The sequence below is a fragment of the Oenanthe melanoleuca genome, chromosome 27, assembly GCF_029582105.1.
Source record: "Oenanthe melanoleuca isolate GR-GAL-2019-014 chromosome 27, OMel1.0, whole genome shotgun sequence".
Taxonomy (NCBI): domain Eukaryota; kingdom Metazoa; phylum Chordata; class Aves; order Passeriformes; family Muscicapidae; genus Oenanthe; species Oenanthe melanoleuca.
In genome coordinates this window covers 3,106,391-3,133,943 of record NC_079360.1, presented here as the reverse complement: position 1 = coordinate 3,133,943, position 27,553 = coordinate 3,106,391, and the positions used below count along the sequence as shown (strand labels likewise).

General features: G+C 46.3%; 1 protein-coding gene across 4 annotated transcripts; it reads left to right on the top strand.

Moving 5' to 3' along the window:
• Positions 1-27,364, top strand: ATP6V0A1 (ATPase H+ transporting V0 subunit a1). 4 transcript variants are annotated; one of them, XM_056511807.1, is made up of 22 exons: positions 1-114; positions 304-445; positions 586-664; positions 964-1,061; positions 1,583-1,711; positions 5,970-6,052; positions 6,787-6,913; positions 8,144-8,226; positions 8,834-8,927; positions 10,231-10,443; positions 11,052-11,202; positions 11,421-11,560; positions 12,738-12,895; positions 13,317-13,407; positions 14,178-14,296; positions 14,535-14,751; positions 15,323-15,430; positions 18,294-18,401; positions 18,979-18,996; positions 20,779-20,896; positions 21,816-21,987; positions 26,069-27,364. In XM_056511807.1, exons 2-22 carry the CDS (start codon positions 329-331, stop codon positions 26,160-26,162), a joined length of 2,517 nt encoding a protein of 838 aa, XP_056367782.1. In that variant the 5' UTR covers positions 1-114; positions 304-328; the 3' UTR covers positions 26,163-27,364. The 4 variants fall into 4 exon arrangements, with proteins under 4 accessions (XP_056367782.1, XP_056367780.1, XP_056367783.1 ...); XM_056511805.1 differs by having other exon boundaries at positions 5,949-6,052; XM_056511808.1 differs by lacking the exon at positions 18,979-18,996 and having other exon boundaries at positions 3-114.
• The last annotated feature ends 189 nt before the right edge of the window (positions 27,365-27,553 follow it).

The window sequence follows — 27,553 nt, the reverse complement described above, 5'->3', positions numbered from 1 at the left end:
GACACCGCCCCGCGCGGACGGTGACGCCGCGGACGGGAGCCGGCTCGGGTCAGGCGGCGGCGGCGGCGGCGGCGGCGACAGCAGCGGCGGCAGCGACAGCAGCGGCGGCGGCAGGTAATGGCGGGGAACGGAACGGAACGGAACGGGGCTGGATGTGATGGGGACGGGATAGGATGCGGTGGGAACGCTGCGCAAGGCCGGGCTGGGGTGGGGTCCAGGTGCAGCTGGGCTGTGAGGGGGAGGCGGAGGCGGGAAGGCCTCGGTCCCTGCCCGCGGCCCGGTTCTCACGGCCTTTCTCCGCAGAGGCCGCGGCGGGAGCGGCGCCGCCATGGGGGAGCTGTTCCGCAGCGAGGAGATGACCCTGGCCCAGCTGTTTCTGCAGTCCGAGGCCGCCTACTGCTGTGTCAGTGAGCTGGGCGAGCTGGGCAAGGTCCAGTTCCGCGACGTGAGTGTTCCGTGCGCGGTACCGGCGCGATCGCGGGATCGGGAGCCCCGGGAGCCCCGGCCGGCCCCGCCCCCGTGCCCGGCCCAGCCGCACCGGCCCCGGGGCTGGGCGTTTGCTGAGTCCCGTGTCTCTCCCTGCAGCTGAACCCCGACGTGAACGTGTTCCACCGTAAATTCGTCAATGAAGTCCGGAGGTGCGAGGAGATGGACCGAAAGCTCCGTACGTTCCCGCTGGGGTTGATGTGGTTCTGACTCTGCAGTTTTTGCTTAAAAAAAAGCCCAGTCAAAGCAGGCTGAAGCTGCAGGGTAGTGTTTGGAGCAGAGCAGAGGGGTGAGGGCACAGGCAGGGCTCGCTGCCTCCAGTGATTCACTCCCCTCTCAAAACATAACTCAGGCCAAGTCAGACAATCTTCAAATAGGAGGTGAAGGAATCAGCTGCTGCTGGGGCCAGGTGCAGGTTGGGGTAACTGTTTGACACTGGAATGTATGCAGTTAACATTTCTAATGCTGTCTCGGCAGGATTTGTGGAGAAGGAGATTAAAAAGGCAAATATTCCTATCATGGATACTGGCGAAAACCCAGAGGTGCCATTTCCACGTGACATGATTGACCTGGAGGTAATGATGTGTTAAGACTTAAACTAGTCTTTGACTCTTGATGGAAACAGGGAAAATTGTCTCTGTTGTTTGATGCTTGCAGAATTTAGTGGCAGGAGGCATTAGCTCAGTCTCCAGCTGTCCCTGCAAGCAGCTCTGCCAGCTCACATAGGGCTGGTCATGTTTGTCCAAATACAGAAGTGAAAGTACTCAAAAGGAATTTCACCACTGAAATGAGCCAAAAACTGCAGGAACGCATGATTTATGCTGGTGGGTCATAAAGTTTATCACAATTTTATTGATTTAAAGAAACTATCAATGCAGTCCATAAAAGTCTGGCTGAGTGTGAGAAGTCTACACTTGCCTGCACATGTGGCAGCTCTGGATCTGTGCCACAGCAGGCTGGAGATGAACCTGTAAATCCATGGAAATTGGGTGGGGATATGAAACATCTTGCTTGCCTCTGTGTGTTGACAGACTGAACAGCACTTGATTATGGAATTGCTTTAAGTCTTTTTTTTTCTCCTTTTCACATCTTCCAGGCAAACTTTGAGAAAATTGAAAATGAGCTTAAAGAAATCAACACCAACCAGGAGGCTCTGAAGAGAAACTTCTTGGAGCTGACAGAATTAAAATTTATACTGCGTAAAACTCAGCAGTTTTTTGATGAGGTCAGAATATTGGTGGGGTTTAACACTTGGGGAGCTGATTCTTCTCACAGAAATTACCATTTTTATTCTCAAATATATTTTAGTTGCTGTTTTGGACAGCAGGGTCATTTTATGCTTGTTTGAGAAAGCTGCACAAATTGTTTTCCATTTTTCATGCAATACACATAGCTACCCATGATTTACCTCCTGCGATGCTGATTTGGGCTTTTTTTAGTTAAGCAATGGTTTGTCTAAAAATTATGTGAAATAATTAAGATGTGAGTAGTTTTGAAAGCACATCAACAGCTCCAAAATTTGGTGCTACAATGAGCACTGTCCCTAGTGGGTAAGAGTGTCTGCTGCACATGCAGAGGACTTTATGATTGAGCTGAATTTCTCTTCAGCCTTTCAAGTGTGATGTGAAGACACCTCAGGATTAAAGTACAAAGTCCACCAAAGTAATAGATAAATAAATTAATTAATTGAGCCTTTGATCAAACCCTGAAGCTTTCAGAGGTCAGTTGTGGAGCAAAGCTGGCATTTAAAGTCTTCAACATTCTTCTTGCCAGGAACTGGCAACTTCCACTGGACCTGAGAGCAGCTTCTCCGATGTCATTCATGGCACTGACATAAATCCTGCTTGGGAGAAGACATAACTCTTCCTTGTAAAGCTGAAGTATCTCAAGAGTCTTGGCAGTTCTCTGAAAGAGCTCCTGTATGATTTTCAGGACATGTTTTTGCTGAGTACATGTCCTGTTTCCTCTGATCTCAGGATTTGATCAAAGAATTCTTAACGGAAATGGCTCCTGGTATTTACAAGGGCTATTGTTGAGTGGAGCTGGACTCCTGCACACTTCAGGCCGTTTATCTGACGGGTTTTTTTTTTGTTGTTCAGGCACCAAGGTTGGTCCTGTGCCAGTCATAGTCACTGCTGACACAGATACTGCTGCTGGTGTGAGGGCTGCTGGGTTGTGGGGTTGATTTCAGTACAAAAAAACCCTTGTCTTCGAGTGTTGAATGTTCACTTACAAATGTCCCTTGGACAAACAGGATTAACCTGATAATCCATTACTTTGCTGAGTTAAAGTAGCCCTGCCTGTTCTGAGTGTCATGTAAAACCAAATGCTGAGCACTTCTGTACCGAGAATGAATCCCAAACTGGTTTGGGTTGGGAAGACCTTAAAGCTCATCCCCATCCACCCCTCTGCCATGGGCAGGGGCACCTACTAGATCAGGTTGCTCCAAGCCCTGCCCAACCTGGCCTTGTTAATTACTGTGCTCTCTTCCTACTGCTCTTCTTCAACTGCAGTGGGATCAAATGAAATTTAAAGATCAAAATCAATTTTCTAAACAGTCCATGGCAGGTCACCCACAGCCTTACACAAACTAGCCACAGAAAGATATGTTCTGCTTCTCTTTCATAACTGGTTTCTGTAGTAATAAAACACACCAAATAACATGTGCTGCTCTATGTAAAAGCAAATGGAGCAGCAGGTGATGTTCAATAAAATGTGACTGTGGACAGTTTAAACCTGTCTCAGCTTTCTGTGCTCAGCAAACAGCTGGGAAGAGCCCCAAGCAGCCCAGAGCTGCCTCTGCTCACCATCCTGGAGTGGCTGATGCTTCCTTCCTCCTTGCTGCCATTGCACAGCACTTTCAACACTTGAAGACTACAATAACTTGTAATTAAGATTGTATTATTCATAGTAATGAGTGGCACAAGAAATGGCTGACTCTCCAATTCCTTCGTGCTTGGCATTTGCTCTCCAGAGCTTGAACACGGTGGGAGGGAGGGTGGCAAAACTTCCCTTTTTCTTCTGTGACCATTCCAGCCCAAGCAGCCATTTCTTGTTCCAACACACCATGTTGATGATTATGCTCCTTTTCTCAGTCTTCTTGTCCTTGCTTATGAAGAGCACTATGAGCTGGAGAGATTTCTCTGAGAGCTTTGCCTAGAGTGTGAGCGTAAAAGAAGACTGGAAAAGTAACGGTTAATGGCATGCAGTCCCTTCTTCCTTCCTCTGACTCTTCTGCCATCTGCTTTTCTCTGTTTGCTTTGCATCTGTCACTTCTGTCTGGCTCTGGGTTAATAGATGGTGACATGAATCCTTTTTAGTTCTTGTGAACATTGATTTTTGTCGTGTTTGTGACCTGGAAGGGGCTTGAATTGTATGGGCTTGCACTGGACATCCAGAACCATCACAGGACAGGACTGGAATAATGAGTGGAGAAAATGAACCTTTTTTGAGATTAAAGGTGCTTATCTGGGTGTGGATCAGGGGATCAATAAGCAATTTTAGCATGTTTAATAATGAAAGCTCTGGTATTATGCTTCTGGATTATTGTAATGGAAATTCTTGGAGGATTCCAATCCTGAACAACATAATCTAGTAAAAAGTACTCCACAATAATGTTGACATTTCACTCACTGCTGGCAAAAACTCATATTCAAAGTAAATCTCCCAGAATCCTGTTTTCCTGCACTGGAACTGCATAACTTCCATTTCCACGTAGTCTCAAATTTAATTTCTATTTAGTCCACCAGCAGTGCTTTAGTTAACCTTCCTGGTGCAGAGCTGCTGCTGCTGTACCATTTCCTTTCTGGAAAGGGTGTGCTCATCCAATCAGAGTTGTTGAGAAATTAATTCAAGGAACATGGAATTTGTAATGCAAATAATCATTGCAAAAGAATGTTTTCTTTTAGTTAAACTAGTCTAATCCACATTTATTCTAAACTGTTTTGCTTTATAATTCCACTCCCTCTAAGCATTACTTGTCCTGAATAAAGGACACATAGCCCAAATGGGCCAAGCTAACATTAAACATTTATAACAAATTCTCTCTTGGGTGAGGTAAATCCAAAGGTGTCACCTGTGCTGTCCTTCCTTTTTCATGAGTCATCTGCTAAAATGTCCTGCACATCACAAAAAAATACTGCAAAACAGTGTCTTGATTGCTGGAAATACAATACAAGCCTCTAACAATTGTAACTTACTGTTCTTCAGCATCCTGAAATCGAGATGTCAGTTGTAGGGATGTTTGGTCTGTGTTTTGTTTTCAGGTACCAAACTTTCTTATTTTAGTTGTGCTCTCTATGAACTGAATTTTCATTCAGTTTTTGATGTTGCAACAAGTCACCTTAAAGTTGAAAGGATAGGGAATTCCCTGTGTTGCCTTTCCAAGGGCTTCCTCCCTCATGTAACATCCTAAGCTACAGGAAGTGTGTATACAAGCAGTTGAGCTGCATTTGTTGTCAGCCTTGCAAAAACTCTCTTGTATGTGGCAAACACTTTCATTTGTTGGAGAGATTTTCACTCTGACAGAGCTATTGCCCAAATACAGAGACTGGGGCTAAGTTATTGCACTTGCCACAGATTTTGCAAGGCTATGCTCTGTGTGTGTGTGTGTGGATATGATGTGTCCTTGGGTCAAACTCTGCCTTCCAGTGTAATTTAGCAAGTTCCCTTGATGGCTTTGTAGGAAAGACCTCCTGCATACCACAGGGGGAAGACTTTGACCCTCTGGTTGTGCTCAGGAGCTGTAATCTTTGGCATTTCATTATATAAGCTGCAGAGGTAGAACTAAGTGTGAAGTGGGATTGAACAAGTGTGAAGATGGTGCACAAGAGAATATGATTTGAGCATCCTTGACCTGAATTTCTGGCACTTACAAGCCATATTCTGCAGAACTTTAGCCTGCAAATGAGTTGCAAAGAAGGATGGTGTAAAACTGTCCTGTTTTAGTGCCTGGCTGGCCAAGAGATGAGCCATGTTGCCAGCCTGCTCTAAGCAGTGTTTGTGTCTGATGGTGAACCATATGGTGAATAAGGATAAATTAATTTAATATCTGGGGAAATAAAAGAGTCAAGTGTGTTTCTCTGGTTTGTGCCATTAAAAATGGTTCTTGGGAACATCTCTTGTGTTTAAAAGTTGAAGTTTTTTTTTTTTTAATTCTGCCTCTCTTCAGACTTATATGTATCCCAGCCCCTTTGTTGCAACAATCTTCAAGCCTTTCTTGTATGGAAGCCCTGCTGAGCCATTCCATTTTTCCTCTTGTTTTTCTCCTTCCATGTGTGATTCTTGCTGTCTTTTCTGTCATCTCTTTCCTCTTTTTGCTGTCTTATGTTTGCTCTTCCTTTTCTTTTCTTTCCTTTCCTTTCTTCTTTTCTTTCTTTGTCTCCCACAACTATCTCCTGGCTCCTCATTCCCTGCATGCCACTAACTGGTTTCATTAGATATTAATTGATTTGTGAATTCAGGCTGAATTGCATCATCAGCAGATGGCGGATCCAGACCTGTTGGAGGAATCCTCTTCACTGCTGGAGCCAAGCGAGATGGGAAGGGGTGCCCCGCTCCGACTCGGGTAATTGCAGTTCAGGATTGCTGGATTTGGGATTATCAGCCTGTGGAAGCAGCAATGATTTCAGCACAGTTGTGGAACTTTCCACACCAAGCAGATGAAAACTGATCTAAAACTTGCTGCTCTTTTCCTGCCCATATTAACTTCTCAGTTCGTGTTTGTGCTTCACAAGTTTCTCTCTGCACCAAATTTGTTCTGTGTAAGCCTGTCTGGTTGTTTCCTCAGATATTCTGAGATCTCAGAGCTTTGTTGAAAGTTTTAACTACTGTGGGCACAAAATGATCTGAAATAACTGTAGAGTTCTACATCCTCTTTATCAGCTGCTTCCAGGCTTCCTTGTATGTTTGTAATGCTTTATCTGGACTAGGGCGTTTGGTTCAGTGAAGTCTGAGCCCAGGACACAGTCACTGGCAACCACGGCTGCTGTAACCCTTGCGGCCAGTGTGCCAGGGCTGTAGGGAAAAGAAGGCTAGAAACTATATCTGAATGCATTTGTTTCTCCTATAAGCAGTGATTTATATATTTTAAAAGATTATTTCATTCTGCTAAAAAACAGAGCCTGTGCTATAGTGCAGCTGTTTTGTAGTGTGTTACCTCCATGTATTTAGAGGTGGAAGTTAAAAGAAGATTTTTGTAGCTTTTGGTGTGGTGGTGACCCCCAGTTTCCGTCCTGTGCTGGGTGTGGGGCTCTGGGGTGGCTCAGGTGCAGCCCCTCAGGCCGTGCTGTCCCCTTGCAGGTTCGTGGCTGGCGTGATCAACCGCGAGCGCATCCCCACGTTTGAGCGGATGCTGTGGCGCGTGTGCCGCGGGAACGTGTTCCTGCGCCAGGCCGAGATCGAGAACCCGCTGGAGGATCCTGTCACGGTACACCGGCCCTGCTGCACTGCAGGAGCTGTGCATCTATGGATAGAAACCCCTGTCCCTCAGTGAGGTCCATCCCAGCACCTGCAGGAGCTGTGCATCTGTAGATAAAAACCCATGCCCCTCAGTGAGGTCCATCCCAGCATCTGCTGCAGCCTCAGCTTCATCAACAAAGGTTTTCCATTTAATTAAAACAAAAATAGGAGGCTGGATGGGGAGTGCTGATAAACCAACTCAAAATGCAAACTGTGGCAGGGCCTTGGGATTTCTCTGGCTCAAACTCAATGAGTAGTAATCCTCTGTGGAAGATACTCTTTGGGACATGGGCAGTGTGTAGTATCTGAAGCTCATTTCTCTAAACTTGAACCTTTTAATTTTTTCTTAATTCACTAGTCAATAGTTTAAACATCCACCTTAGAATCGTTTGCATTAGTATAGAAATAAATAGTAAATGTTACGGTTGGTGCTGGTTTCACATCCAGTTTCTTTGGTGCTCAAACCAGTGGGCACTGCTCAAACTTGGGGCACCCCTGCTCTTACCTAGTAAAGGCTGCTATGGAACACAGATCAGGAGGTGAAGCTCAGTAACAGCCTCTCTCAAGTGTGGCTGATGTTTTCCCTTGTCCCACCAAGCACCGGTAGCTGACCTGTGGAATCATCTGTCTGCTAGGAGAGATTTTGTTCTTATTGTGCAGAACTTCCTTAAATTGAGGTTACACCTAATGTAATTATTCTCAAAACATTATGTTAAAATTTCCTAAGTAAGGTAGAACAATAACTTGTCAACAAATGCAGGAAAGGGGCCCTGGCTGCCCCCACGGACACAGCTGTGCAAGGAATGTGCCTCTGGTCTCTCTGGGAACCACACTGGTTAAACTCCACTTTTTTTAATCTTCATTCACTCTTTTGGCTTGATTCTGTAGGTGAGCTGACTGCACTAAGTGCTGATAAATACTTAATTGCATCTTCATTATTTTTGGAGATCTTACCAGATCTCCATGTATTGCATAGAATCAATAATGGATAACCTGGGGCATTTTGCTTCAGTAAACACAAATACAGTGCAGGTATTCTGTACTGAGGAGAGAAAATTGCTTTCCTTGTGGCTGTTCCAGTGTTAGGTACATCCTTGACCTGCTGTGCTTATCTGAGCTCTAATAGGCAGACTCAACGAAAAGTAAAACTCTGGTAATTATCTAATGCTAATTTCTACAATTCTTTCCTTTGTTCTAGGGGGATTATGTGCACAAGTCTGTATTTATCATCTTCTTCCAAGGTGACCAGCTGAAGAATAGAGTTAAGAAGATCTGTGAAGGGTATGAAAGTCTGACAGCTGGACATCTCTCAATTATTTGAAACACACTGACATGACTTAATATCAGTATTTCTCAACTCCCTGTTTCACAGTGGCTGCAGGAGCACATATTTAGACAGCAAATGAAATGTGCCATAAGTAACTGAAACACATTTCACAGTCAGACTCACCATTCCCCAGCCTGTAATGCTTAAAGTACACAACTGCCGTGCTAGGGAATGCAAAATACCAAAGCAGTGTTGATTTCTGGGGCAGGCCTGATGGAACATCAGTGGGATATTCTCACAGTGGAGACAACAGTGGCTGCTTCTATCAGCAGTTGCACTGGTATGAGAGCAGCCCCCTCAGCTGGATGGCTGACCAGCCTCGTGACAGGGCCTGGAGACACTGGCAGCACAGGGAGCAGAGGATTCTCTCCCACTTCTGTTTTCTTTACCACTCAGCTTCTGCTTTGGCCTAAAGCAAACTTCTGCATCCCTTTGATGTAGAGGCTGGAGCTCTGCTTGGCAGTCTCTGCTGATCAGAAACTTCTCTCAAGGTGCCTCTGGCTCACCCCTGGCTGATTGATCTTTCCATCTCTGTCACTGAGGTGCTTCCCTGTCTTCCAGGTTCCGGGCCTCCCTCTACCCATGCCCAGAAACACCTCAGGAGCGGAAGGAAATGGCTTCTGGTGTCAATACCAGAATTGATGATCTTCAGATGGTAAAATAACTGGGGCCAATGACCTTTCTTTGGTTTTTTCTTTTAGTAATATGGCTGATAACTATATTTGGAAACTTTGGATCCTGTTAAAACAGGAGGATTTTTGCCCCTATTAGATGACCATGTTTTCAGCTTCAGGTAGCTTGAGACCAGCAGGGCAAGAGAGGTATTTGGACACTGCTCAGTTGTTTCTGTGTCAGGATGGGATGGTGGTTTGGTCTTTCTGGAGGGCTAAGCAATTCATTATATACAAATATCTACAGAGAGCTCCATACAAGGGAGAAAAGAGGAACTCACACAGGGAGCTCCTGTAGGTTTTGACTCCGAGAGCATGTTGTGTAACTGCCTGTTTCATCTGCAAGTACTTTGAAAACCTTTAAACTTTTTTTCCAAGCTGACTTAATAATGCTAACATTAACTTAGCTCTTCTTTTTTCTGCCTGTCTTTATATTTTCATGTTGTGCTGTCCTGAAGAGCTTCTGCTTTACAACTAATCACTTGTGCAGCAGCCTGAGTGTTGGTAAAAAGTAATTAGCACCCAGATCTCATGGGTGCTTGCTTCAGATCTCTGAAATACCTGGTGCTTGCTTCAAGGACGAAAGGCAGTATGTGATAATGTAGAAAGATTTAAGGATTTGAGACAAAAATCGAGAAAAGGTTCAGAAACTAAAAGGAAGAAGGTTGAATTTGACCTACTTGTTTGATGCAGAAACTGTCTCAAGCTAGGAGTTGTGCAGTGTAGCTCAAAAGATATTTTAAAGTAGACAGGAATTCAGCAGCAGTGTAACTGCTGTAAGCTGCATGTGCCTTGTGTCCTCACTTTCCCTACAATCTAAGACTTTCCACTCTGGAAATCTGACTTGGCCTGAGTTTGATATGTTCCAGTTGGAAAACACCCTCAGTAGGAAACACTTTCTCCTTTTCCCTTCAGTAAACAAGTCTTTCAGAGTAATGTGTGTTTTCAGCAAACCTTTTGCTTGCAGAACTCTTCTCTGCTCTTTTAACCTGGGTGGAGGTAAAACTGTTCCCTGTGATCTTGGCACAGTTCATTGTTTGAAACAACTACTAACATTGGAACTGGAGGAGGAAAGTAATCAGAAATTGTCCCTGGAAAAAGCCCTTAAGCCTTTCAGCAGAACTAATTGATATGGGGGTGCATCATAGACTGCAGGCATGGGGCAGCCTGTGCCTGGCTGAGGGAGCAGGCTGGTCGTTCATCCTCTGTGGGAAAGGCTTGTCTTGTTGGTGCACCTTGAGCTTTGCTCCATGATTTGGCCTCACCTTTCTCCTGCTTCTCTGAAAGGTGCTGAACCAAACCGAGGATCATCGCCAGAGGGTTTTGCAGGCGGCTGCTAAAAACATCCGTGTGTGGTTCATCAAAGTGCGCAAGATGAAGGCGATTTACCACACCCTGAACCTGTGCAACATCGACGTGACACAGAAGTGCTTGATTGCTGAAGTGTGGTGTCCTGTTGCTGACCTTGATTCCATCCAGTTTGCTCTCAGGAGAGGCACTGTGAGTAGATGCTGTGCCAGTCAGCTGTGGCAGAACCATGTGGATTCATTGCCTTTTCTGTGTTGTGAGCCTCTGAACACCATCCCCTGTTGGAATCAGCCCTCACAGAGGAGAGCTCATTTAGCATGCAGGAGCAATGTCTTAGACATAAAAGAAGTAACAAATACATTGTGTGAAGCTTAAAGTTCAGGTGAATGCTGGAATGCTGAGGATTTTAGCATGTGTAAGTCCTTTGGTATGCTTAGTTATTAGTTACCCTTTCTGGGCTCTGTAGTCCTGGTGTTTGGATAAGGAGCTCTCCAGGATGTTGCCAAACTCACCCTCTGCTCAGATAGCCCAGAGAGCTGGGTTTTGTGAAGTCCTTCCACTTGCTTTTTGTATTCTTGTCTGTCCTGTGCAGACAATGTTCACCTTTACTCCTACACAGAGCAGAGAGCAGTGGAATCCTGACAGCCTTCCTCAGCTGCTCCAGTGTCTCATTGTGCAAGCACACTACAAACACTCAGAGTTGCAGTTTTCCAAATGCCAGTGGGACAACTGTGTTGGACTTCGTCCTCCAGTGCTCCAGGGGTGGGTTTGCTGATACTCCCTTTGTTTTTCTCAAACAGGAGCACAGCGGATCCACTGTCCCATCTATTTTAAACAGGATGCAAACCAATCAGACCCCACCCACATACAACAAAACTAACAAGTTTACTTCTGGCTTTCAAAACATTGTTGATGCTTATGGCATTGGGACATATCGGGAAATAAATCCAGGTAAATTCAGACTTGGAAAAATCTCAAATTTTTTAGTTGTGATGTTTGTCTGTATTGCCTGTCCTGTGTGGAAATCTCTAATAGGGAATTCTGGTAGAGATTCATCAGTTTCAGTAACAGAGGGGAAGCTGGGGAATTATATTTGCTGAACTGCCTGAAGTGTACCATGATGAATCTGGGCTGACTAACACAGAGTGATGTTGTCTTTTCCCTTACAGCACCCTATACTATCATCACCTTCCCATTCCTGTTTGCTGTGATGTTTGGGGATTTTGGCCATGGAATCCTGATGACTCTGATTGCTGTCTGGATGGTGGTGAGGGAAAGCCGGATTCTGTCCCAAAAGAGTGACAATGAGGTAAAGTGGCAGATCGTGCTGAGCCTTGCATTTCAGACAGAATTGCAGCTTGGTTTACTCCCAGCCTTTCTACCCCGAGTTGACAATCCCATTTCTCCTCCTTTGGAATTTTTGAAGCACATGGACAGGCTGGGAAGCCTAAAGAGCACACACACACCCTTGGTAGTGTAATTTCATAATAGTATTGAGTTCCCTTGGCTTTCCTTTTATATATTTATAGGAAATTATTAATTTCAGTTGACTGAAGGAAATTATCAAGTATAGTAAAAAAATCACCCCAAATGTAGCTGGATCATAGTGGGTTTTAGCCACTGCAAAACTCCCAGCTCCTGTACATATATGTCCCATCCCCAGCTTTTTTCCCATTTGCTCCTATTTGGTTTTGCTGGCTCAGGGCTGACAGGAGCTGAAGCAGAGTTAAGATACACTGACAGGGTCTGTGCTCCTGGTTCCAAACTCATGCTGCCAGCTGGGAGTTGCATCAGACTGTGCAGTGCAGTTTGTCCTCTTCAGCTACCCCCAGGTCCTCTGTGGAGATCCACACTGCCCCTTTATCCTTCTTATCTGTGCTGCTGTGCTCCCCCTTGCACCCTTAATCCCTGCTGAGGGCAAATAGAGATTTTGGGCTCTCAGTTCATGTGGCTGATGTTTGTGCAACTGATGCCTAGAGGAGCTGGAACAGAGGCTAGACAGTTAACGGGAATAAAGTGGATATTTATTGAGAGGCCTTCAAAAGCCACACCCTGGCAGCACAGTGCCACAGTCATGGCCCTGCCCAGGTGGCTCCAAGATGGAAGCAAAAGAGGGCTTGGTCACAAGATCTCACATTTTTATAGATTTTAGTCTATTTGCATACAGAAGTCAGCTGTCCAATTAACAGCCTCAAATAATGAAGTTTTATTCTCCTTGCTTGCCTGCCTTCTTTTCACACTGTTTATGCTTAGGGCCTGAAGTTTGAAGAGATTGTCCTTGAGTCCCCAGCTGTTTTGTCTTCACCACCCTGTGAAAAGATCCTAGTAACCCTTAATATAGAACTAAAAGCTGCACACCAAAGCAGAACAGAAAAACTTTGAATTTAAGGCATCACTACAACAGACAGATTTCCCTGATTTGGCTTTAGGAGGGACCTTCCCTGTTCTCATGGTCATTCTTTGTTCCTTTTGTGTTTTTACACCAGATGTTCAACATGGTGTTCAGTGGTCGATACATCATCCTGCTGATGGGGCTGTTCTCCACCTACACTGGCCTCATCTACAACGACTGCTTCTCCAAGTCCCTCAACATGTTCGGCTCCTCCTGGAGCGTCCGGCCAATGTTCAATAAAGCCAACTGGTCGTGAGTAAACCCTTGCTAACTTTGTAGAGACAGCAGGTGACTTGTCCTTCCTCGTTATCCTTCAGCTCAGGAAAACAAAAATTTCTGACCTCTGTCTCAGGTAGATTTGGAGGAGTATAAATGGAGCCAAGATTCAAAATGGCTTTTTTTTTTCCACCCCCATAAAACTTAAAAACATGCAGTTTGTCACCTATTTCCCCATAGACATTTCAAGAATCCTGTCCCCTGCACCTGTCTTCCTTGTGACACTGAGTAAAAGGTCAAGAAACAGGGAAAATCTCTATTACCATCCAGGTTCTACAGCCTTGAAGTTCTCTCAATTTAAGCTATTCCTTGCTCTCACAAGGGAAGAGTGTTGCTAGTTTTTACAGAAGGAAGGTATTGCTATTGTTAATGTTTGTATAATCTTATTCCCAAACAGAGATGCTTTGCTGGAGACCACCCCCTTGCTGCAGCTGGATCCTGCTATCCCAGGGGTGTTTGGTGGGCCCTACCCGTTTGGCATTGACCCAGTAAGAGCTCATCCTTCCTCTTTTGGGAAAAATCCTCTGTATCAGCAGAAAGAAAAGGCTGTTCTGTGAAAGATTTCCCAGCACAGCCATTCTCTTAGCAAGTCCATCAGTGGTGGGAATACTCCTGAACCATAGAATTCCTACTGAGATGCCAGATTTGGCATAGAGACCCTTGTTCTGAGGTCCATTAAAGGCTGCTTTCTCACCCCTTCCAACCTGCAGTGCTTTAATCAAAACTGGTTAGCCTTGAAAATCACTTTCTGAAGTTACTTTTTCTTACCTTGGGGAAAATTGCTAATCTGTTTTTTCTGTCACTCTTGGAAATGTACATTTCCCAGTAATCCTGTCACTTTGTACCTGCCTGCATCAACACTTCTGCTCTTAACTCTGCTTGTAATATATGACAAACCTTGTGTGGGTTCCACATGAAGAAGTGTAGGAGGAAATCAGAACTGTGTGTAATTGTTCCTTTAAATGGATAATCATATTCTTTCTGTTAAGGGTACAGCCTCTTTTCTCCTGCACCTTTAGGTACCATGAAAAGAGGTTTGATTTGCTCAGTGGTGGGCTCAGTTACTGTCAGACTGTTCCTAGCTGAAAGTTTGTCTGCTCATTTCCCCAAAAGATATCCGTAGGACAAACACATCTTTAAAAACCTGCTTTTTCAGCCTCACACTTCCTGACTGGTTCATACTGTTTAGCTTAAAGGGAGTGTTTTCCTTCTCCTGTTTTCCTTTCCCTGATATCTGACTAGGTGTTGTTTTTCACAGATCTGGAATATTGCCAGCAATAAGCTAGCTTTCCTCAATTCCTTTAAGATGAAGATGTCTGTGATTCTTGGCATTTTCCAGATGCTCTTTGGTGTTGCATTGAGTCTCCTCAACCACATGTAAGTGCTTTGCTCTGGTTTTCTCATTGGGGAGGGGAATGGAGTGTCTTTGGGTGTTTTGTGGTTTAAGATGCCTGCCACCTGCAGTGTGTGGAACTGTGCCTGTCAGGCAGTTCCTGTGCTCCAGGTCCAGCTGTTGTCGAGTTGCCAAAGACTCTCTTCATCCTCTTATTAAAAGCTTTTGCCCTAATTCTAACCAAATCTAATATGCACTTTTTTTTTTTTTTCTTCCATGTAGCTATTTTAAGAAGCCACTGAACATATATCTTGGATTTATCCCAGAAATGATTTTTATGTCCTCCCTCTTTGGATACCTTGTTATTCTCATCTTTTACAAGTGGACAGCCTACGATGCTCACACATCCAAGGAAGCACCGAGCCTCTTGATACACTTTATCAACATGTTTCTGTTCTCCTATGAGGACACCAGTAATAAGATGCTTTATAGTGGGCAGGTGCGTGCTCTTGCTAGAACAGAATCAGAGATGCTTTGTGATACTGGAGTGTTTAATTGATCTTGTCATAATTGTGAAATCGAGCATGAAACATCTTTCATGCATTTCTTAGGACTGTGTACTATGATACTATGTAATGTTGCAGAAGGAAGGAATAATCTCTATACCAGGAATTTTTATTTGACCATAAGTCAACTGTGGTTTCAGAACACGTGGATCCTGATTAATAGTGGAAAGCAATTAGGAACATTGTCCCATGTCTGCAATGTGATACCTCTCAGCTTAGCTCAGACACCCATGCTGTTTCCTCTCAGCAGTATCAGATATCTGCCAAATTCTCATTCCCTGCAGGATCTTTCAGATTTTTCCCCAGTCTAACCCAGTCTCAGCATTAAATGCTGTGCTCAGTCAGAGGTGGCAGCTGCAGGCATTAAGTACTTAATTACTGTTCCCAGAAGAGAGAGAGGTGGTGGAGTATCCACAAACTGGGAATTCAGCTGTTCTTGCTGGGTTCTGTGTATGTTTGAGCAGTGGCTGCAGCTGAATTACCTGAGACTTGTTTCTCTTGCAGAAAGGGCTCCAGTGCTTCCTGGTGGTGGTGGCCTTGCTGTGTGTGCCATGGATGCTGGTAGCCAAACCCCTGGTCCTTCGCCAGCAGTATTTAAGGAGAAAACACTTGGTGGGTGACTCCTTTTTACATTTTGCATATGAAAACTGGTTTTGGTTGAAAATTATGTTATCCATCCTGAGCTTGGATTCATGGGTTCACACTGCATTGAAACCTGTAGTGTTTTTTCATGTTCCTGGGCATGCCAGCAGGTGGGTGTTACTGGAGACAGAGTTGCCTGCCTGCTTCCCAGATCTGGATCCAGCATCAAACCTGCTTTTAAAAACCACTTATGTTGGCAGTGTTCAGAACAGTGTCTCTGGCTTGGCCTTTGGTAGATGGTTTAGGAACAGTCTCACTGGCTGCTGGATGCACTTCTGCAGCTGGGCTGGGCTGGCAGTGGGAAACAGAGATAGACATGGCTGGCAGACTTCTCAGCTATCTTTGTATGGAAAAAAATAAACAAAAGGAAAAAGAGACTTAGAGAGTGATGTGAGAGGTTGTCTGCTGGGGTGCTCTGTAGGTTTGCAGCTGCACTGTGTGTGAGATGCAGGAGCAGGGCACACGGGCGCTGCAGAGACGTGCGAGTGCTCCCTGCATGTCTGGCAGCGCTGTGAGGACATGCAGCGAGTCAAAGATCAGCTCAGTTACAGACACTCCCTCTCCCTTCTCTGACCACCTTTCATCCTCCCATGTCCCCTCCATTCGTCTCCCTTTCTCTTTTTGTTTTCTCCTCCTCCCTCTCTCTTCTTGCATCCACCCCCAGGAAGGGCAGCCCGAGGAGGCCCAGGGCAGCACGAACGCGCAGGCGCTCGAGGCAGCAGCGGCTGCAACAGTGAGTGCACTTCAACCTCGCCTGATGCCTTACAGATGGGAGTTGGCTTTGTGTCTGGTTATCGAGGGAGCATGGAATGTATCTGAATTTCATAAGGGAATGGCAAGTGCACCTTTAGGGTGGAAAACACTTTCTCTTGGAAAGAGCAAAGTTTAGCCAAATTGATACATTCTGGATGAACACCCAGGCTGGAGGATGGTAGTTGTGTGTGCACAGAGACACTTCCTTGCAGGAGTGCTGCTGAATCCAACCTGCAGAGCAGCACAGGATTTCCTGCTATCATATCTTCCTCCCTGTCTTAAATTCCTTTTTTTTCTTCTGCTTATGTATTTGTTTAAGATAGATTAGGATTCTTCTCAGTGCAGCATTTCTGTTTGCATTATATGTTCCCAAACACAGAAGTGTTTGGCCTCCGGCTACTCCATGTCAGTAATCATTGAATTTGTGACACATCTGTCCTGTACACACTTTGACCTGAAATTATTATAAAATGGTTGTGCACAAGCAAGCTTCTTGGTGGTGGTTGTTTTGACTTACGTGTTTCTAAGCCTACAGATGGCCCTTTGCTGACAGAGCTTTTTGCTGAGGATTGTGGCAGCCCCACAGTTTAGTCCCTTCCTCAGTGCTGTCTATTTCAGCTACATTTTAGTTCTGAATCTGCCTGGCTGACTAGGAGGTGTGAATCTCACTGATTGTGTGGAGCACATCATGTTCTCCAGGTGCCAGAAGTGCTGGGAGGGACATATCAGCTGGTTCTCTCGTGACATTTTAGTCTCTCACAGAAATGTCAGAAATGAAAATGTATCTTTTGTGTAGGATCCATCCAGCGTATGAAATGCATCTCCATCAGGAAGCTGTGAGGGGAGGTCTTGTGTGAAGTGTGCTTAGAAGGATCAAGTAAACAATTGGAGCTGTTGGAGCTGTGTTTAGGTTGGCTGGTTTGCAGGGAATGGATCTGAGTCGAGTGCAAGGGAAAGGCTGCTCAAGTGCAAGTTCACACAGGCTAGAAATTCATAACTAGAATATTGACAGGAGTCATCACTGACTTGTGGTGTTTCAGAGATACTGAAAATCCTAATAAAAGCATTGTCTTAGTTATTAATATGGAGGGCTTTAAAATTTTTATTTCTGTTTTCAGAGCATAAACGCCTACCTAATTTGTTTTTAGAAACCTGACAAAATCTCTAAATCATATCTGGTATTTTGGCATATTTATAATTCAGCCTAAAGTAAAAGCAGGCTTCTAAGGACAAAGGAGGTAGAAAAACTCTCAGGGGCTGTTCTGCTGGTCTATGCAAGCCACCAGGTCATGGGACCTTCAGTCTCTTTCGTCTGCATGGGCATCCCTGGACTTCTGCAGTCTGGATGTGGCAAGTCAGGTCACATCCTGTGTCACAGGTGACCCAGGACAGTGCTGAAGCTGGGCACAGGGTTTATTTCTATTTATGATGTTGTAGTTTGCCTCTCTAGGGGTCAGACTCAGGGGTTGGGTGGGAACTGCTCCCGATTTCAGCATTTCAGCCGACTCTGTTGCTGTTCTTTTCCCTTTGGAGTCCTGGAGGTGCAGCTGAGGGTCAGATGCTGAATGTCAGAACAAAAGTATCTAAAAGGACCTGCTTGCACAACGTAGGGTTTCCAAGCAGGGGAAGATCTGGTTTTCCATGTGGTGTTGGTGTGCCTGAGGCTGGTGAGAGCAAGTGTGTGTGTTTGTGTTAGCTCCATGACCTGCTCTGGTAGCCAGCAGTGGTGTGTCCATGCTTGTCCAGCTGTGCTGGGCAGGACGTGGGGCTGTTGCTTGTCAGAGCCAGCAAATGTCCTCTGAGAGGTGTGCCTTTATTGTCCTCATGGTTGCTGTTACACTGTAGAAATGTACCAAGGATTCACTCAGACAGAATTTTTTTTTTTTCCCAGCCCCAGCAGGAATCAGCACCTTTCCCATCCAAGCTGGGAAATAGAATTGTACCTGCCTTAATCTGGGCCTTAATATTGAATATTTTGTTTTCCTCTGTGAGCTGCTGCTGCACATGGAGTCATGAGAAACCTGCACTTTTGCACTAAAACCAAAACAACACTTTGCTCTTTCTTTTCTGCATGTGTCAGGGCACGCACAACTTTGGTGGGATCCGGGTGGGCAATGGCCCAACGGAGGAGGATGCTGAGATCATTCAACATGACCAGTTATCTACCCATTCTGAGGAGGGGGAAGAGGTAAGCACCTGAGCATCCTCGCTCTCAGGGCACTGCACTCGGCAGCAGGATGAGCTCACTGGGACTGTAGTTACTCATTTCCAGGCTGTTTAAACAGCAACATTCCCAGTGAAGTGTGTTCCTAGCAGTTTTCCTCACTGACTGTCTCTTGATCACTCCCAGAACTCCAGAAAAAGCAGCATAATTTGCATATCCTGGGAGATGTGGCTCTGTTTGTCCCCCAAGAGCCACCATCTCGGGGGTGCACAGCACTCCCAGGTGCCACTTCATCTGCTCCTCCCATTCCAGTGGAAATTCAGGGGCTGTATTTCTGCAGCACTGAAATTTTGTTTATATATTCATTTTGACTGCTGGGGGTAGTATTAATTACTTCCCTTTCCTCTGGGAGAGGAGAAAAACAGTCGATCTCAGGTTGTTGGGGAGTTTTCTGATGCCTCTGAACAACTGCAGCAGATCCTGCCTCTGTAGTGCATGGGATGTGTTACTGCTTTCCGTGGTGTGTAGGAGGGAATTGCTGAATGTGTTCATGATTAATGTGATCAAAACACTGCACTAAATGTAAATTTGTGTTTTCAAGCCTACAGAGGACGAGGTGGTAAGAGCACAGCAGCTTTGCCTTCATGTGTACCTGGGCCATTTCCCATTGGTGTAAAACGTGCTGAATGGAACTTGTTATGTCACAGCATCTTGTTTTCCAAAAGATCTTGCTGTTTCATGTTACAGCCATTTTTAATTCACATACATTTAATTCACACGCATACATCAACAGACTTTTATACTTCATCTATACAGCCTGTCTGTCTGATCCCCTGTCTACAGATTGTTCCCAGTTACCTGGGAAACTGTTCAGCTGGAGGTCTGAAAAGGAAAAGTTTTCACTTCTGAGCTTCCTAAGAAGTCTCTGTTTTTTTAAGTTGTGGCCTTCTTAATTTTGTGCTGCAGCAAACTATTTAAAGAGATTTCTTTCCAGAAACTATCTGCCATGTTAAGGATGATGCTGGTTAACAGAGCAAATGCAGCACAACCAGTCCAGTTTCTTGTAGTTCAAGAACTGAACTGGCCAGAGGCTTTGTGTAAAAAAGAAGCTCTGTTCTGAGAAACTGCTCATCCAGAAGCACTTGTAACAAATATTAAAAACATGAGGGTTTAATACTGATGCAGGATTGAGTGTAGGTTTCAGCACTATCAGGTAACCAATTTTACTACTAAAAAATACAAATGGCATGAAATCAGAGCAGCTTGACCAGGGCAGTGCTGCTGGAAAATGTGCTGAGAGTGGTTTGCTCAGAGCTCTGCTGTGCACAGGCCTGTGTGGAATGGGGGGGGCAGGGGAGGGGCAGGGGGTTCCTGTTCTGTACCTGATGTCTCACTGAACCTGGGGAAAGTGTGTCAGCCCACAAGGGCTGTGCCACAGCAATCCCCATGCTCCCACTCCTGCCTCAGTGGTTGCTCTCTCTGGCAGTTGCACTTAGCTTTGAAAGGTCATTGTTTAAACATTTCCCACATTCTCTCCTGCTGACAGCTCGTGTGTCCAGAGCTGGAGCTGTTGGCTAGGGCAGCCTTTAGTGAAGAACTTCACAGCTCACGTTCTGTAGAGAAAGCCTTAGCATTTTGACAGCTAATTTAACTGAATTGTTTGAAATATTTATTGCTTTGGATATACTAGGGGAGAATTAAGAATATAAATAGCTTTGTGTGCATGCCTAGAGCATTAGTCACTGGATGTATTTAAAACATCGTGTTCACTTAAATCTGAGCAGTTTCTGAAGCATGGATTAAATCCAAACTGCAGGGAATGCTTTCCTAAGCTGCAAGATAAGAAACTGCCCTAAATGGCAGACTTCCTTATAAGTTCTTCTTTTATTATTGCAGAAAATTACTGAGACACAGAGGCTTTGCCAGTGAATAATACACAGATGTGACTTTTTCAGGGTAGCTTAATGCATTATTTTTCTGTTAAAAAAGGGCAGGTTCATGTCTTGCAAAATGCTCTGTTGCTCCTGTAGCAAAGGCACACACGGTATGGCTTGGGGCTCTGCCCCCTTCCCACAGCAGCATCTCTGGGTTACCAGGGAGTGCACACCAGCACCACCTTCTGCTGAACAGTCTTTTCCTGGCTAAGCCCATGGTTGAATTTGGAATATCTGACTTTCACATGCCAGAATAAGAAAACAATATTCACATCACAGCATTTGTCATTCTGCAAAACATGTCAAGACAAGATTCCGTTTCTGTTTGTGGCGCTGCCATGCTAAACCAGGAGAAGACAGTGTCAGTGTGCAGTGTCACACACAGTGTCCCTGGTGATAGCAGAGTCCCCTGCCGTGTCCCCCACCCTGAGCACTCCCAGCTCCCCTCATCCTCTGTTCCTTTGCAGTTTGACTTTGGGGACACTGTGGTGTACCAGGCCATCCACACCATCGAGTACTGCCTGGGCTGCATCTCCAACACCGCGTCCTACCTGCGCCTCTGGGCGCTCAGCCTGGCCCACGCACGTGAGTGTCCCTGGGGAGCTGGGCTGAGCTCCTGCTCAGCCTGGGCACCTGGGAGCCTGTAGTACAACAGTTTGTAGGAGAATAGTTGGTAAGGTTTGTGCAGAGGGCAGTCCTTCCCACAGAATTACAGCTGTACTGATTACTGAGGAGTGAAAAGAGCCTTGCCTGCCCAGTGAGGTTGGGTGTTATAAAAGAGTGGGCCAGCTAGGTACAGTTGGAGTTTGGGATGGAGTCTGCTGGCTGTGCTGCAAGGAGGTAAGGGACATGCAGATGTGCAAGGGACAGATAAGATAAGAGGATGCTGTGTGACGAGCAGACAGGGTTTGGTAGCTGGGTAAGGGACAGGTTTGGGTTTAGCCAGTCATGCAGAAGGAAACTTGCAGGGAGGATAGAAGGAGTCAGTGCTGTGTGGAGCTGTCTGTAAGAAAAGGAGGCAGTACTGTGTGAAGCTGCCTGTGAGGAAAGGAGTCAGAGTTGCCTGAACAAAGTCCACTGAGAGAAGGCATGAAAAGCTTTTAATAAAAGACTGGTGTTGGTTCCAGTCATGTCTGTCTTGACATAATTGCAACAGGAGGCAGCAGCACAAGAGGCCTCTTGGGGCTCAGCTGGCACAGGACAGTGCTGTGTGTGCATTACCTGGGAGCAGTGAGCTCCACACACCAGGGCTGCTCCCACAGTGCTGCTGGATGGGAGGAATGGAGTTAAAATCACAGAATAGAGCAAAGAGCTGCTGAGCAAGGACTGCCCTGCCCTGTGTGACAGCTGGAGGCAATGTCCTGACACACTTGGCTTCGAGAGCTCTTGACCCTCTTCAGTTTCCACCTTATTGTAGTGGGGGTTTGCTTGACTTTAGTTTTTGCTTTAGCAGTAAACAGCCCCCTGCCCCTGCTGACTGAGTCTCTCCCCTTTCTCTCTGCAGAGCTCTCGGAGGTGCTCTGGACCATGGTGATCCACATTGGCCTCAGCGTCAGGAGCCTGGGGGGAGGCTTGGGCCTCTTCTTCATCTTTGCTGCTTTTGCCACACTGACTGTGGCCATTCTGCTGGTTATGGAGGGGCTCTCAGCCTTCCTCCACGCTCTGCGCTTGCACTGGTGAGTTACTGCAACATCCAGAAACTGGGAGAGCTCTTCATTACAAGAAAAATTGGTGTCACCTGGACTATGCAGAAATGCCATCTTTTAGAAAGCAGAAAGTCTTAAAAAAGGGTCAGAGATTTCAATCCTGTTTGTATAAAGCACTTTCCCCCAGCTATTGTTTAAAGTTGTGGAGCTCTGCTTAGAAATAATCACTAAAAGACTAAAGCTTTAGGGCCAGAGCTTTGGGATCAGGGACTGGGGAGGCTGTGCTGGCTGCAGCTTTGTGGCTTTCAGCAGGACATTCTTGTTCCATCTCTTGGTCTTCTCCCTGGTTCCTGTGTTTTTTGTACTTTGTGTGCAGTAGCTGCTGACTGCAGGTTCCTCATGCTCTTACTCACTGCTATAAAACCTTGCCTTGGACAGGAGTTGCTTTGCCTTCTGCCCTTGGGGTACTTTGGGATGGCAGTGAGTTTTTGCTGGTCTTGCTTTTGGAAGTTGCTTTTGCAGCCCCTTTCCTGTGATCATTAACCTCTTGTGTATGCAGCCAGCAAAGCAGAAGGAATTATTCCTCTCCCAAGTATAGAAAATATTCAAGAGCTTTCTCTAATCCATGTTTAAGAGCTCTCATTGTTCCACTTCAGATTCCCTCATTAGTGCACTGGTGGGATCAGAGGAGCAACTGGGAGTAGGATTTTCTCAGCCTGAAATGTAGGAGAGTCTGTGTCTCTCTGGGGTTCAGGCTGCTGCCACCTCTTCAGGCTGCTGATTTTCTGGGGTGGAGAGGGGTAGCAAAGGGAAGTCTCTGAAGATCACAAGAAATACTCTGTCTTGCTTAAATGGGAAGAAAAGGTTGGGAGCACTGTCTGAAAATAGTTCTGTAAGAGCAAAAGGAAACAAATGCCTCTGGAAAAAAAAAAAAGCAGAAGAAAATCAGGCTTTTTGCACTTTCCCCTGTTTGAGGGGAAGGAAAGCTTTGGCCTTTTGCCCTTTCCCTTGGCAGCTAGTGAGGTGCAGGCTGGGGTGTCCTGGCTCCTGGGGGTGCAGGCTGGAGGGTCCTGGTTCACCTGTGTCTCTGTAGCCACGTGAGCCAAGCTGGTCCTGGGGCGAAGCCATCTTGTGCTGAGGGAGCTGGGGGGGCACTCCTGGAAATGGCTGCTGGATGGTGCCTCTGTTTTTCCTGGCACCCAGCCTGAGCCCTGCAGAGCAGTCACTGGAGAGCTCCTTGCTGACTGGCCAGAGGTCCCTCATGCTCTCCCTGCTGTCACCGTGCTGGGCAGTGACAGCAGGAGCCCCGTGGACCCTGCTGGGCACTGAGAGCAGTCCAAGAAGAGCAAAGGGCAGCAGTGCTGTAACTCCAGATGTGGTGGGCTTGCTCTGCAATTCCTTGAGGATTAGAGGATCTCCAGGGCTGTGGCCTCTCTGGGCTGGGGAGCAGCATTGCCATTTCTAAGCAGCAGCAGGGGAACAGCTCTGAGCAGCTGCTGCAGACAGGCTCCATGGAGCAGAAAACACATTTTTGGGGAGGTACCTGTCTTGTGTTAATCACAAACTGCACCTCCAGATATGGCTCAGACACCTGTAACAGGTGTGAGCTGGAGGTAATGGGTTGCATTGCTGGGCTTTCTCTAAAGGGCAATTAAAAACCCATCTGTGTATGTGCCAGTGAAAAGGCAAACAGGCAAACCCAGGGGCAGCAGCACTGAGAGCATGGAGCACTCTGCCCATGCAGACCAGTGCAGGGCAGCTGTGGAACTGGAGTGCTTAACAAAGTCCTGTTTTTCTTAAACATGTGTTTCAAACCTGCAAGCCTTTCATGCACAGGCTCTGAGAGAAAATCTGTTCAGGCTCAGAGCCCAAAAAGCAAGTTTAAAGTTCTATTTCAGACTGCAAGTGATCTGCTGAAATGATTTTGAGGTGTTGGTTATCACAGGGAGGCACCTGCAGTGGTTCCAAAGAGCACACTGTTCACATTCCTTTTTCCTTCTGAGCTGAAAACAGGGTGTTCCAATGGCAGGTGTTCCCTTTTTAGGAAGAGGAAGGGAGATTGGAGGTCACATAGCACTGTCCTGGAGGAGCAGATGGGATTTTCTGGCTGTGGGAGAACCGTCACCTATCAGGAATTTGAGGTGTGGGTGGTTCAGCCTTCCTGGAAAGGAGGAGAAATTGAGCATGTGTTTTACTGGTTAGGGAATTCACAGGTTGTTCCATATGCTGTGCCTGGCAGTCCCAAGTGAGAGAGATTTATTCTGTGCTTTTTCAGTGTGCATTCTTTGAGCAGGTTGGGCTTCTCAGGCCATTCTGGCGTGGAGGCAGCCCTCTGGATTGCTGCCAGGATTGCAGGGTGTGATCTGGGGCTCCACTGTAGTTCTGTATGTATCTGAGCTGTTGTGCTGTCACCCTCTTTTGCTGTAACTCTTCTGAAATACATCACTCTTCTGAAATATTTAATATTTCCATTTATTGTTTTTCAGTGATGTAGTTCAACATGAACATTCAGATTAATGCAGATTCCCCTTTTTTAAGCTAGTCACCTCTTCTAATGTGAGCCAGAACAGTCTGTGCCCAAAAGAAAGTGTTTGTAACTGTTCAGGGTGCTGCTTCCAGAGAGGCATGGGTGTGTTGGAGCTGCATCCCACTCTCAATCCAGTGAGTGGGAGTAGTGAAGTCCAGCTTCACCCACCTGCCAAGATTTGATTTTCCTTTGTAAATGTCATGAGCCAGGACTAACCTGCAGTGTGGCTGATAATGTCACTGCAGAGAATTTATAGACCTCTGCAGAGGTCACCAATGTGAGACACACAGAAGGTTCAGCAGTAAACTGGGACAGGTAACAGACATTGACCTGACAACAGCAATGCTTCCTGCTGGGTCCTGGGTGTTCCTGGAAACACCTGCAGAAAACCCCCCTGACCATTTACACTGATTATTTGATTAAATACACTTTCTGGGTAGTTCTCTTAACCTTAGAGCAGCCTCTTTTCCAGTATCAGGCCTCCAGTTGTGGCCAGTTGTAATGGAATGTCCAAAGGGAGGGTTTGGATGCTGAGGCCTGCTGGAATTGTGAATCATCAGGGTTAGCATGTCAGTCACAGTGAGCTTGGGTGACTCACATACCCAGCCCTCTCATTTCCCTTTGCTTACAGAACAGTTACTTAGTCACAGGATACTTATGGAGATTATCAGGGTTCCTGAAAAACTAGAGCAGGTTGGCAAGGAGCCCTTCCTCCCACATGGAAAATCCTGCTCATCCTGGGGATCCCTTGGCCTGCGAGGCAGCAGAAGACACAGGCTAAAGCTGGTTTTCCTGAGTTTCCCTCCTGGGCTCTGTAGGGAAATCACTTTTTGCTAGCTGAATCCAGCAGCTCTGGAGTTTGCCATGATTCCCCATTTGGGGAAAAATAATTCAAGGGTTTTTTTTTTTTGCTGAAAAACTCCTTCTCCTGAACTGTGTTAAAGGCTCCCCAGTTTGCTGTTACTGCCTGCAGGGACTTTATTTTCCAGTAGATTATGCAGTGGAAAGTGTCTGTGAAGCCTGGGCTTGTTTTTGCTGGGAATCAGGGGATTAGTTTTCCCTGTCCCTATTTGGCTGTTGCTGACTGTTGGGCAGTTCTCTAGAATAATTCTTTTTTTTCTCGAGTTCATTAGGGGAGCAGCAAATGGGGCTGAGCTAACGCTTGGCTGGAGCTGGCAGGCACATCCCAGTGCAAATGTGCAGCAGGGAATAAACAGAAGTGGCTGGTGGGGAATCTGAGCTCAGTGTCACATGGCTGAGGCTTGTGCTAATGAAAAAGGGAACTTCAGCTGTAGAAAGTGCTGTCTCTGCTCCCTGTGCTTCCTGGGACGCTGCAGTCAGAGCTGGCCTTCTGCTCCTGTTGCCATTTTTTGTTCCTGATGGAAGTTCCTGGACAGCTCTTTGCTCCATGCAGAAGCATCACACTAGATGGGGAGGTTGTGCCAGAAGATACTTTGTTGTAATACCCCTTTTTCTCTTTAAAGCTTTTTACAGTGAGTAATCCTACTTTTAATGGAGTTCTTGCTAATTGTTCCTATTGAGAGCCACCTTTTTAATGAGTAATCACTCTTCTGTCTCTTGCAGGATTGAATTCCAGAACAAGTTCTACACTGGCACTGGGTTCAAGTTTCTCCCTTTCTCCTTTGATGTCATCCGTGAGGGGAGGTTTGATGACTGAGGCCCCCCCAGTCAGTCCAGCAGTGTTAAACTTTGTGTGTGTGTGTGGGACTGACCCCTCCCCGTGTGTCTGAGTTGTGTGTATAGTGACAATAACTTATTGCAGCACCCTTGAGCGTTACCATGGCATCCCAAAGCCAAAAGCTTTGACGTTCTGGGGTAACAACACTGGATCACAGAAACTTTTCGTTCCTTAAGTTTACTCCCAAAGGTACCAAGTGCATGAGGTGTCTGTTTGGTGTGCAGTCATGTGCTCCCTATATTGTGCATTCCTTGGCAGCTGATCAGGGCAGAAAAGAAATGGCAGCTGTGCTGAGAGGACAAAACAGCACATGGAGAAAAGGCCTAACAACCTCAGCTCGAGAAGGGTGAGGGCTGTTCCTCCTCTTATTGCTGGAGGCACTGGTGAGGAGTCCTCATGCACTGGGACTCAGCTGCCTGCCTGGCCCTGGGGCAGGATGGGGAGGGATGAGCCACTGGTCACTGCAGGTACTGCCACTGGCAGTGAAACTTCTGGGGTTTCTGGTTTGAAACCAAAGCCTTCGAGGCACATCAGGTTAGTGTCTGTGTGGGCTTGGCATCTTTTGCACAGGTAGATGTACCAGTGACTCACGTTGTCCTGTGCACTCAGGGTCTGAGGAGCCCTTTAAGGGAGAGCAGTGGCCCAGTCTTGCCAAAATAGCTGCATGGCAGGGGGCTCTGGTGTGTCCCTGCATTAGCTGCTGCTTTCTTTCCTGTCCAAGCTGTCAATATTTCCTTGCACTCCTGAACTCGATGTAGCTGTAGCAGCAGTGGGGTGTGTGTTAGTGCTGTGTGTGACTGTCGTGTTCAGTTCTCGCAGTGGAGCTGAGTATTTGTGTATGAACAATTAGAACAATAACAAGACTCATTAACCTGGAGGCAAGGAGGAAATGCCTCAAGGTGCCAGGCTGCTTAAAATTAGGTGAGAAAGTTACGTGTACTTTGCACACTGCAATGTGCACGTGCATGGAGCACAGAGAACTTTGTGCTGAACCTGGGGAGGCTCTGGGCACTCACTGGTACAGGAGGACGTGGTGGGTGTTCACAGAGGTGTTTGCAGACTGAAGGGTGAAATCAAAGTGTGACTGCAGGTGAAGCTTTGACATGAGTCCTGTGTGTTCTGCTGCCTGGGTGAAATGTTGCTGACAGTCGCTGTATAAATTAAATGAACTCCACAACAAACACTGTGGCCTGTTTTCTGCATCTCTGGTGCTCTCTGAGGGGGCTCAGGGCAGCCCCTCATCCCTGACCTATACTGAACACAGCCCCTAGAGCTGCTGGGGACAGATGGGACCTTTGGCATTTGTGTCCAGGATCCTGTCACCTCATGGCCAGAACCATGGGGTGGGCAGGGCTGGTTTGTACAGCAAG